The sequence below is a fragment of the Gouania willdenowi genome, chromosome 10 (assembly GCF_900634775.1).
Source record: "Gouania willdenowi chromosome 10, fGouWil2.1, whole genome shotgun sequence".
NCBI classification, from domain to species: domain Eukaryota; kingdom Metazoa; phylum Chordata; class Actinopteri; order Blenniiformes; family Gobiesocidae; genus Gouania; species Gouania willdenowi.
The window spans coordinates 17,832,827-17,845,812 of NC_041053.1; the positions used below are offsets into that span (position 1 = coordinate 17,832,827).

The 12,986-nt window shown below is 36.0% G+C and overlaps 1 protein-coding gene across 2 annotated transcripts; it reads right to left on the reverse strand.

Moving 5' to 3' along the window:
- Nucleotides 1–299: 299 nt before the first annotated feature.
- On the reverse strand, nt 300–11,311 carry tmco6 (transmembrane and coiled-coil domains 6). 2 transcript variants are annotated; one of them, XM_028459775.1, is made up of 12 exons: nt 11,068–11,311; nt 8,050–8,156; nt 7,866–7,978; nt 7,603–7,786; nt 5,793–5,897; nt 4,914–5,005; nt 3,283–3,399; nt 3,073–3,187; nt 1,525–1,705; nt 1,356–1,450; nt 1,107–1,274; nt 300–1,005 (listed from the first exon to the last, which is right to left on the reverse strand). In XM_028459775.1, the coding sequence occupies exons 1-12, from the start codon at nt 11,156–11,158 to the stop codon at nt 877–879; spliced, it is 1,497 nt and encodes a 498-aa protein (XP_028315576.1). In that variant the 5' UTR covers nt 11,159–11,311; the 3' UTR covers nt 300–876. The 2 variants fall into 2 exon arrangements, with proteins under 2 accessions (XP_028315576.1, XP_028315577.1); XM_028459776.1 differs by lacking the exon at nt 8,050–8,156 and having other exon boundaries at nt 7,866–8,011.
- Between the last annotated feature and the right edge of the window lie 1,675 nt (nt 11,312–12,986).

The window sequence follows — 12,986 nt, forward strand, 5'->3', positions numbered from 1 at the left end:
ATAAGGATGTACGTATATATATTTTGGTTGGAATATATAGGGTGTCGAATGTAAAGATTGGATGATTTTCCTCACAGATGTCAGAAATTCCTGTTAAACAACATGTTATGCAATTGTCAACAATATGTTTGTGTAAAACTAAATGTGAATTTTTTTTTTATCTCAATGTTAAACGTCAAATTTAAATCCAAATGGCATAGTGCACACACTCCTGTGCACTATAGTGAAAGACGACCCTGAATTTTACAGCTGTGTGTCACAGAAAAACCCCAAAGAAGAAATCACAAGCTACAGACAAATTTTACAAGGAAATAAATACATCTTTAATTTGAAAATGTATTTGTAAAAACAACAAGTCACATACTCGAACACAGCATTAAAAAAATATTCATTATCGTATGGATATGGACCACCATGAATGGAGACAAGTTAATCATAAATAGTAAAAATATCCCACAAGTAAAGAAAAACAGTGTTAAATGTCTTTGCAAGATTTACAACGAACAAAAAACTACAAATACACAATTGATCACTCTACTATTACTAAATGTCACAATGTTTAAATTCAATAAAATCTGTATTTATTTTTAAATAAATTCATTAAAATCGACACAGATCGGTGCTTTTTCACCTTGTACATTCACTTATCACCTGCCTATAGCACAGATCTGGGCTAAAGATTCACTTCTGTTGGATGTGATCACTTTGTGAAGCACTGCTGCAAATTTCATGATTAAAAATGTTCTTTTTTTTTTTTTTTTTTTTTTTCTGAAGAAAAAAAAAATGATTAAAAATGTTCTGATGTATAAAAAAAAAAATCATTCATAGACTGAGTCTAAATCCGTTTTAATCCCCAACCGTCTGCAAAGGTCTCCATTACTGATCGTAGGACACAAAGTGTTGGTGCAGGAGATACGATGCTCTTTCCCTCATTTCACGTTCACTGTTGAACTGAATCACCTCCAACAGTGCGAGACCTCCTTGCCTCACAAATTCCTTCGCTATCTGAAAAACAGGTCAAGGACAAGGTCATGTTTACACACTAAAAAGAAGTGGTACTGAATACCGCTGCTATGCAAAAGTGAAGAGTCTGAGTCGTTGTTCACCTTTGAACTACCGTCTACCAACAGGAATAAAACCTCCAAACTGAGTGTCACCATCTCTTGGTCGGCCATCTTCAGTGTGGTGCACAGTGCAGCCAACAGGCCGTGCTCAACCAGCTGCACACTGGACTCCTTATTCTTGTGGGCCACATTTGCTAAAGTCCTGAGGATCTGTGTGTAACAAAAAGCACTAATCATGTAGGTTGAAATACAAAATACCACATTTATTGTTTGGCTTTAGTTTGGACTGACCATCACGTTAATTCCCTCAGAAAAAAGCAGAAGATTAATCAGTGCAGGGACTAAGTTGAGACTCAGCAAAGCAGAGCAGATCTGACTACAGTGAGCTGTAACACAAAGAGAATAAAAATAACTCGTATTCAAAGCATAATGTTTAATAGTGAAATAAAAAGCGTCTAACCTGTGGCATTGTTCAGCACCCAGGCTGCCTCTCTGGCTAGAGAGGGACGGGTGTGCAAGTAGGTGTGAATGATGGCGCACAGTGTGACCATGAAAGAAGCTCCGCCCACCTGAGAGCTGAGCTCTTCCACTGGGCAGCAGCACAGCAGGTTTCCCACACACCTCAGCAGTGGACACAGCAACTGGACAGGAAACATGCATCTGTTTAAAGGCAGCAACATATTTTGGTAACAATTTACTTGAAGTTTTATACATAAAGGCTGACATGTTATTATTATAACATGACACCTGTCATTAGCATGAATGAGGTGTCATGAAGGCTGTCATTCGTTACACCAACTCTAACCCTGGATTTCCACTGGATGCGTAGCTGCACCGTAACTGCATCATAACTGCTGTGAAACAGCAACACAGCTGATAGGTTTCCATTAAAGTCAACGTGTCAATTTACACCGCATGCAAATCTGCACCAGGACAGCACCGCACAGCACTTCTATTTTTGCCGAACCTGGAGCTGTAAGTAACTTGGGGTTCAGCGTCTTGCCCAAGGACACTTCGACACACAGACCGGTATAGACGGGTCCCCCAACTTCTCGACCAGGGGACGCCCAACTGTGGGCAGTAAATCTGTGCTGCAGCAAATTAACAAAAATAAGACTGCGTGGGACAGGAACTAGTACATAGACAGAATAAAATATCCGGATTTTTTCAAAATAAAATACTATGTGGTCAAGGGGAAAAACACCAACCTTACGTGACCTCCAACGGCCCCAATTCGGACTTATCATGGTTGAAAAACATATGTATTGTGCGATTACAATGAATTAGTTCTTGTTGCAACACATGCATGCTGGACTGCAGATAAAATGTGACCAAGATTTTTTATTTACCTGTCCTCATAATGGTTTTAGTTTCTGATCATGTAAAGCAGGGATGTTGAACTCATTTCAGTTCAGGGGCCAAATACAGAGGAGTTAAATCTAAAGTGGGACGCTGATATTAGGTTCTAAAAGAAGAAGTTTAGCATTAATGTGCCCTTCGATGTATAAATGATACGTTAAGTATGTAAGGCAGCGACAATAACCAAACAATACGTGACAGATATCAGCCCCTGCAAGTTCCTCACTTTAAATTTATTTTATGACCATATTTTTGAGAAATTTGAGAAAAGTTGCTGGATTTTGGAAAAATTGAGAGTTCTTTCAATAACTTGTGTTTAAAAAGCACTGCTATCATGTGATATAAGCATGGGGAAACTGTTAACCCTGCCAATGTTGTGAAGTTGTATTGCCTTAGTGTATTTGGATGGGTTGCGATATCTGAATTCTTTAGTAATTAACACAATTATTCATGGTTATTCTCTATTTTCTCCTGTGGGCCGAGGTGGATGCTCTAAAATGACGGATGTGGCCCCCGGCCCTTATGTTTGACAAGTAATTTAAGGAAAAACTTAAACTTTAAATATGTATGTAACATATTTTATTTCTATTTATTGAAATTATATTGAAGCTACCAATTCTAAACAATAAACACAACTGTTTCCCTTTACCAGCTCTAGGCCCTCATCTCTTTTTCCTGCAGTCACAGCGCCCCCCAGTGTCCCCAAAAGGGAGCTGCACTGCTGAAGGGCCCCTCCAGTAAGCAGCTCTCTGTTATCCTTAGTGCTAATGAAGACACACAGAAGAGAACAGTTCCTATTAGGAGTGAATACTAAAATGATAACAATGTTGACAGACAGAAAGTGTGCAGCTGCTCTCACCTGGATGTCAGATAATGTAGACACCACGCACACTCGATGGCAGGGGCAGGGCCAAACTCTGGCTCAGGGGTCAGGACGGATAACAATAGTGAAGGTAATCTGGAGGCTAGCACCGTGCTGCAGACACAGATAGAAGAAGACTAGTTCATTTAGCCTAAGTTCTAGGTTCCCAAAGTGGGGTACGCAAATTCTCATACGCGACAGCATTGGAAACGACTGGTAGAATATAAATAGAGCAGCAGTCAGGAGCCTCCATGCATTGCCACAAATGACACAATGGCATATGTAAGACTGCCCTCTAGTGGTGATAGAGAAATAATCCTATCAAAAAAAGCACAAACATAGCCAGAGCTGCGTACGTTGCTTTGCGCTAGCCAAACGTGCTTGTGTGAAAGTGGATCTTCACTTTTGACAAACATGAAAACTAAATACAGAACAATACTTTGCGTGGAGAATGATTTAAAAGTCAGACTCTCTGAAAATCTGGGAAACACGGCAGGGATCTGTTTATCTTCTCAACCTCACCCTTCTCATTAAAGTTAAAGCAAGTTGTAAAGCAGTTTCAGGGTAATTAATATGTTGTATTACTGATATAATACGTTCAATCAACTAATGTTTGGAAGATTTATTTTTACAAATTAAAAAAGATTGGTTTCTCACTGAAAATGCAGTATGTTAATTAATTAAAGCAAAAAAGTGATAATTCTGACTAAGAGTTTTATTGTGTCCTTACAGATCATTGTTCTTTATTGTATATGGCAAATAAAAATTGCCAAAAACATTGTTCTCGCAGGACTTCTTTTTATTATTTTTCTTCCGCAACTCCTTTGTCCTGGAACTCCTCCTAGGCTATTAACGCAGCACTAATGACATCTCATAGGGGCAATGTTGAGGATGTGCAGTCGACCTTTTTTGGAGCCAAAATGTCAAGGTCAGGATCAAGGTCGCGTCAAGTGTCAAAAACTACAAAATTTCCATATCTCTATGAATGTTTATCATACAAGCTTGATGTTTACATTTATGAAAAGCTTATTTCAAGTCGAATATTCTATTTAATTGGACCAAAGCTGTACGACAAACCAGTAAAAAGATCGGTAGGGGTCAAAGTTCATGACGCCACAAAAAACAAAAGAAAATTTTTTTCTTATAACTTGGCCGCAAATTGAGATACAGTGCTCAGACTGGTACCATTGAACAACATTTCATTTTAATGTGTGTCAAAGTCATATTTAAGTCAGTTTTATGTTTTTCCTGCATTATTAATTTCACTTTAATCAGTAAAAAGAACAACATAAAGGGACATTACTCAACAACAAAATACACACAAACACATAAATATGAACAAGTCTATTTGCCGATTTTCAATTGCCAAATATGTATTCGCCTTGTGAATACAGGTCTTGCTTAGTTATTATATAATATTCCTTTCACTATAGGGCTACATAGTATATGACATTACATTATTATGTTTTTTAAGTGTACAGGAGTAGGGAGTACATGGCTTTAGGTTAAATGTCTGGAAGGGTACGAAACTGTGGAAAGTTTTGGAACCACTGGTCTAAATTATGGCACACATGGCTAAAAAAAATATTGTACAAATCAGAAACCTAAGAAAAAAAAATTGGAATTACGGGATTATGTTCTGTGCTGCAGTTCTGGTCTGGAGCAGCTGGGACAGAGTGAACGCTGCAGCTTCCACAACAGCAAGGTTATGTCTCTGACTCTGAAAACACAGACACACATCAGGGCGAGCATGGCATTGACCACCTACCAGGGCTGGGCTCAATTACATTTTTCAGTTACAATTACAATTCAATTACAGTGATCAGCAATTTTTCCCAATTCCAATTACATTACAATTATTTATCCTCAGAAAGTCAATTACAATTAGGTTCTCAATTACTAAAGTTCAATTACAATTAATCAAAATCACTGACCCTGAAATAAATAACCTAATTAAAGTTAAACATCCTCTTATGCTAGCTTTCTGCAAACATCTTTTAAGATAACAGGTCCTTAATCAGCTGTAAAATACACTAAAAAGAAATATCTATCATATTATTTATTTCCTATCTATTGGTTACCTCGTTAGTCTTCCTAATCAATGAAAACATAGGTTTTAATATTTTTGGTGTGGTTATCTGGGCTTTTTTTGTGTCACTAAACCCCTCGATTTATATATATTTAATTATAAAATGTGGGAAAGCTTGATATGAAACATATTTTAATAATTGTTAACTACATACATGTATGTGTAGAACTGTGCATAGTTTTATCATTAAATTATAATTGACAACTTTTATAGAATTTTCAAGGCAATCACAATTACAAAGTCAATCATCTAAACTCAATTACAATTTAATTACGATTACGACAGCAACAGATTTTGGAAATTACAATTATAATTACGCCATAATTGTAATTATTGATCAGTTACGCAGTTAGAATTATAACTGACCCCAACTGTGGCAGCTACACCAAACAAATATAAGCTAACCTTGTTAATTTACCTCCATACAGTTAGCCAGGGCAGGTATGATTCCCTGAGCCAGGAGCTTCTCTGTGACAGCGTCACCGTCTGGGCACAAGTTACCTAGTGTGTAGAGACACAGCTCCTGTACAAACAGAAACACACACATTAATAAGCGCACTGGTACCTCCACCTCCAAGTTAAAATATCAACATATACGTATGGCTGTTTTCTACAAGGTACAGCAGTCACTGAATCTAAAGTCTGATATATTTTGTTTAACTCAATGATTGTTCCGTATCTGACTTATTGTGAAGTGTGGGGCACTGCCTGTAAATCATAAACAAATCCAATTTTTCTTTTACACAAATGAGCACTGAGACGTATTAGTGGAAGTGAATACAGGGAACATACAAACCCAATATTTATACAGCAAACATTATTCAAATTTCATAATTTGGTAGAAGATAACATTTTAAAAACCATGTAAAAAGCTCATTTAAAAATCTTACGCACAAATTGAGAATAGTAACAGAAGAAAAGGTGCATTTCAGTTCAGGGGGTCAGACTATGGAACAATCTAAGAAGATTCAAGAAGTTCAAGAAGATTATATAACGAGGAAGAGATATGGTTGGGTGATTTTGCCTAAAAAAAAAAATTCCAGTTTCAATTTCATTTTTTTTTTTTTTTCAATGCACTTAAAAATGACTGCAGACATCAGCTATATTGTCAAAAGTGCAACTTCATTGCCGTGATTGTCCTCAAAAGTTAAAATGCATAAAACAATCCCAAAATAATAAGTAAATGATTCTCTGTCATTCAACAATTTCAAGCTTTAATCCAGGTTTAAACACAAGTGCAACAGCAACTTCACAGTAGCTTCAATTTTCTGATTAAGATATCAGATAACTATATATTTTATAACATATAACATTACAATTAAAAAAATAATAAACTCTTCCCGTAGCATCTCAGCATAGTGTGAATAAAAATGAAACATGCTTGTGGCACACGCATAGCTACTCAAAGGGTAAACACATGTACACAAAGAGGGGGCTGGCTCACATCACGCTACGGAAACCCACAAGGACGGAACGCAAAAAAGTCCAAAAAAAATTGTGGTGGGAATTTTTTTTCTCATTATTATTATTTTTAAAACTTTAATTTGCAAAAAAAAATATCATTTTACAAATTCAATTAAATCGATTTTTTGCCCAGCACTAGAACAGATGTGAAACAGAAGTGTCATGATGTGCAGTTTGCTTTTGTAGTAATTGATTTTTTATGGAGGGGGCAGATGTTTTAAGATTTAGTTCTTTCTGCTCCTTTCCCATTCATCTTATTTTCTATTTTCAATGTTTTTTTATTATTTTTTTTATTGTCTTAAATGAAACAAACAAACAAATGAACCTGCGCTTGTTTAGAGCAGACTACCGATCGGATCCGTACGTCTCCACGGAGACACTATCCCAAAACGAAAACGGTTTTCTGAAGTATGTTGGTCAGTGTGTTTGTGTGTGTGTGTCTGTTTGTGTACACGATCGAACACTGATGACATCACTGTTGATGACATCATCAGTTTTCTAAAAACAATGTTTAAAAGAGGAGTTCCACAGTGTGAATAGGGAAAATTAATGGGATATATATCTATATATTTTCTTTTGGTATCCAGAACATCACCAAAACTTTATCAGATGTTCCTTGACCCATTATCAACATTTCCTGAAAATTTCATCAAAATCCGTTTATAACTTTTCAAGTTATCGTGTACACAAACAGACAAACACACACAGACAAACTGATCGACATACTTTTGAAAACCGTTTTCAAAAGTAAAAAGCGTCCTCACTGTAAACCTTGTGCTCTGGCCGGACAGGTAGGTGAGCAGATAGGAGGAGGCGGGCAGGCAGGTGAGGCTCACACTGGTGTGAGGAGAGTGAGAGAGTTCATGCAGGCACTGGAGAGCCAGCAGGCGACACCGAGCATCAGAACCTGTGAGGAGGCCGACCAGCAGATGGATGCTGTTCTCCTGCCTGTGCAGACGATGAAGAGGAGGAGACACGTTGCAGAGGGAAGAAATGGCTGGAAAAGCAGAAGCTGCTCCTCACATACTTTATAAAGGTCAGCTGTGTGGATGGGTCACGCAGAGCTTTACTCATAGCCCTGAGGTTAACCTCCTTGTCTGGTCCACTCTGGTGCAGTTTGTGCAATAAGCCGACCACATCCTCAGGAGATGACACATGAGGGTCAGATAAGATCTGTAATAGAAAAGCCTTTGAATAAATCCTCCACTTACCTCTACTTCTGAAGCAGCATCCATCGAAACCTCTGAATCATCCTCATTTTCCACGTGTAGAAGTCTTTTGCTCACAAGCTGTCGGTCTCTTCTGGCCTGTCTCAGTGCTAATACAAATTAAACATTTCTCATTCAAATCAGAGAAACCTGTGATTTATCCAACAACTATTTCAAACCATGACATGAATCACACAGTCTGGTCTCTTATGAAGATGATCATCTGTTGTTCCTGCACACCAACAGTTGCACAATCATTTCTGATTGTTTATTACATTTATTTATCATGATCACTTTTATTTGCTCCGGCTTCAGTCAATACTAGAGCTAATGACCAAATATGCAGATAGACCCTAACTTTAATCAGCAACTCCAATTGAAAACCAGAGGTGACAAGTAAAAAAGTACAAATACTTTGTTACTGTACTTAAGTAGTTTTTTTCTGGTATCTGTACTTTACTTGAGTATTTATTTTTTTGGGTGACTTTTTACTTTTACTCCCTACTTCTTTAAACAAATATCTGTACTTTCTACTCCTTACATTTTAAAATTGAGCTCGTTACTTTTAAGACCTTCGAAGATCCAAACCAACAATAGGGGTGTGTCAATCCGATATCAATATAGGTTCCATATTAGCCTGAACACGAATATCGGATTCAAATTTCCAGATTTTCCAATTTTTTTCTTCCCAAGTCATTTATTTATTTATTTTATTCAATTGTAGAATACTGTAGATATTATGTTGAAGGTTAAAATGTCTGTAACCAATTGGTTAATAATAAATGGCTCAGTTTTTCTCTTACCTACTGTTGCTGATTATTGTTCTCTGTTTGAGTAACATCACTTGATCAAACCTTTTCTAACATTCCACACTATAAAAAACGTAATTATTATTTTTTTAGATTAAGATTAAATTGGGGCTTTCGCCTTTAATTGACCATGTAATGTTAGTACATTAATGGAATTTGTCCTCTGCATTTAACCCATCCCTGAGGAGCAGTGGGCAGCCATTTTTGCGGCGCCTGGGGAGCAGTTTGGGGTTAAGGGACTTGCTCAACATCCCACAGTGACGACCCAGGTGAGGCTTGAACCGACAACCCTCCGATTACAAGCCCAGTGTCCTTAACCACTAGGCCACCACTCCACTTATTATTTTTTTATTAAAGAAAAAAAGAGAGAGAGAGAGAGAGAGAAAACAAAACATATATGATTCATGCTGATATCGGATCAATATCGGTATCGGCTGAAAACACCAGGTTGCAATATCAGTATCATATCGGAAATGAAAAAGAATTTCAATAGTTGGTATTGAATTTGAAAGTAACAACTTGAAATTGAATTTACATTGTCCATATCCATAATTTTACTTGCGTACTGAAGACTAGTACTTTTGCCACCTGAAAACTACAAACTATTGAGTTCCTTTGATGTCAAAGTTGCCATTAAACATCAAAGTGAACGGTTGATTTTGAGTTGCTGCCATCAAACACTGTGGTCCATCTTTGATCAGTGTACCAAGGAACGGTACAGGGAGAACATGCAAACTCCACATTGATAGTTAAGCCTACTTAATATCAAACCATATGTATTAGGAGTGGGATGTCCTGACAATTAAAATGGAATAAACTTGTAAAATCTAGTGCTAATAGCGATGTAACGATTCACTCAACTCCCGCTACGATTCAATTCACGATACTGGGTTCGCGATACGATTTTCTCACGATTTATTTTACAAAACGGGACTGTATACAAATGAAGATTGAAAAATATTCCTTTATTTTTTTGGGGAAAAAACTAGAAAATACTGTACTATTTTCCTTTTATTTTTCATTGTCAAAAGAATCCCTTGATAAACTCAAAACAATGCAATTTAACTAAAAATAAATCTTGAATGAAATAAAAATAAAGGAATAATACAAATGAAGAAGTAGCTTATTAATTTAAATTGTGGTTCTATAGTAAACAATGCAAAACTGCATAATAGTTATTTTTCTTTCTAAAAGTGCAACTGAAAATGTATTTGTGCCTTAACAATTGGACTTAAAAAAAAAAACAGTCTACACTTTATTTACGTCAGATATTTGTTTGGACCAGCAGAGGGAGCTGGTAACCCAGTGGTCGGTTGGCCTGCAGCTATTCTGTGCAGTGAAGAAGAGATGCTATGCTAGCAGACAGAGCTAATAGAAAAACGTGACTTTTACAGATATTCACGTAATATTACAGATATTCTTTCGATGCTAAAGGGGTAAGGAATCATTTATGAACATGTTTAAGAGTAGAAGAAAGAAAGTAGCAGCAGATTCCACCCACCGCCAACACTTCTGGACAAGAGAAGGATAAATATATAGCGCCATCTGCTGTTTAAAAAGAGCACTGCGATTCAATTTTCAAAAAAATCGATATAAACCGTGATACCTATGAATCGATTTTTACCTGCCTTACGATTAATCGTTACATCCCTAAGTGCTAATGAAATAAATTAGATTATAGACATTACATTGTCACTAAATTATTTAGGTATTGTGTATAATGTCTTAAAATACAGTAGATTTTTTTTTCAGATGAAAATCTAAATAATAATTATGGGATATGTGCAAACATTCAAATTCTTTAATCCAGTTTTTTTTTTTTTTTTGCAACCTTGTGGGGTTGCCTGGAATGTCTAGTAATTGATTTAAAAAAAAAAAAAAAAGTACTGTATTATACACTTTCACTATGTCAAATATAAATCTAGTTATTATGATCATTAATAATAATAATAATAATAATAATAATAATAATAATAATAATAATAATGACAATAAATGCAATATAAAAAAAATATCTGAGCTGGAAAAACTTGTTACTCATACTGGTAACGCTGTATTTGTAATACAGTATAACATAACATATTTGATCAAAAACTAATTCTACAGAGGAAAAAACTTATATTATAATCTGCCCACCTGAACAGTTAGTAAAAGCTGACCTGACCGACACAAACCTGACAGACTGACATGTTTTAACTTTAAACACACTCACATTTCTCCTGCTGTCGTCTCTTCAGTCTAAGCTGCTCCAAAGTGCCTCCATGACGTCCTGCTTTGTGACCCACTTCTTTAACACGCCACATGATAACTGTAGTATTTAATTTGTAGTTTTTTAAGTTGAGTTCATAGTGTTAGTAGCTGATGGCAGACACAATAAAGGCCGTTTGATGATTAGGTTGATCTATGTGTCATGGATGGAGTCCTACACAGAACTCTTCTTCTTCTGCTGCTGCGGTTTATTGGCGGTTGGTAAATGAGATTCTTCTTCTTCTCTGTCTTTTCTGCTGCTGCAGCGACACCAAGCGGTAACTAAAACAACAACAAGACCAGTATTCACTGTCACTCGCTGCGCTTTCTGTAATTCAAATGGCAAAAGTTTTAATAGTTATTTCCCAAAAAGATTCAGAAAGTAGAGTGAAAAATGTTTTTTTTTTTCTTCCACGAATGTTAATGTGGTGCTTGAATCATATTCTAAAGATGTTCATAAATTCTAATGAGTGTATCTGATTAAAAAAAAAAAAAAAAACATTTGACTTTTGGTTAATTTTATTCTTTGTTATATTCCTTATTTTATTATTGTTATTATATAAATAAATTATTTCATAATGCTCTTTTTTGGCTATGGGAAGAAATAAACCTATTCAAACTCAGGGGAGAACATAAAAACTCCACAAAGAAAGCTCCCAGGTCCATCCCTGGATTCCAACTCATAGATCTTCAGATATATGTATCTTAATAGTAGAATAATCAATAAATAATAATTAACAACAATTCAATAAGTTATTTGTGAGTTTAGAAGAGACAATGTGATGCATTTCTTCTTCATAACAGTCTTTGAAACATTAAGTATTCGACTCCAATTTAATATTTCTTTGAAGAGGTTGCATGTTCTCTCTCAGGAGTTTAGGTGACCTTAAATGTGTGGTTGCCAGTCCATCGCAGCAATATATCATCATTTATATACTTTATACTTTTATTTAAATAATTTATGACAATTTCTCAAAATGTTGGTTTTAATTGACCACACACTGATCCATCTTCAGTTGACCGTGCTTATCATTTTGATATGAGATTGTAAAAACTGTAGAACGCACACCTGCAAAGCTACGAGGTATTGCCACAGATCACCCTCATTACTCACAATGTGAATTTACATAGTTTTAGTTGATAGTGAACAGTTTGAGTAAGTAAGTCATTTATTTATAAAGGGCTTTTCACAGATAAAATCACAAAGTGCTGTACAGAGCTGTGGGGAAATTATTACAAGTGCAACATCATAATAGCATAATAAAACATGGGTGCATTTACATCATAGGAGCAGCATCATAAAATGATAAAAAAAAATATTTTAAAATCCAGTTAACTAAAAGCTTTTCTGAAAAGCAAAGTCTTCAACAGTTTCTTAAAAGTGTCCACACAGTTGAGCTCCCTGAGACTGGTGCAGGTTATTCCAGAGTCTGGGAGCCACAGTCCGGAACGCCAGGTCTCCTCAGGTTTTAAATTTAGTTCTTGGGATCTTTAGGAGACCCTGGTCTGAAGACCGAAGGCTTTGCCCTGAAGCGTAGGGGCAGAGATATATTGAAGGGACCGACTATAACGCTCAGAAAGTGAGAACTAAGATTTTGTTTCTGTTTTGTTTGCATTTATCTGGAGATAATTTGATGACAGCCAGTTTTTGTTACAGGATATACAATCTAAGAACTCAGATAAAAAGTGAAACTGAATCATTAAAGGAGCAGTACAACTGGATATCGTCAGCATAAAAATGATAAGACACATTTTTAAAACCACGGATCAATCGACCAAAAGGCATCAGAAAAAATAAAAACAAAACAGGCCCCAGAACAGAGCCCTGGGCTACTCCACATTAAAGGTTGAACATATTGGACATTACATATATATATACATATA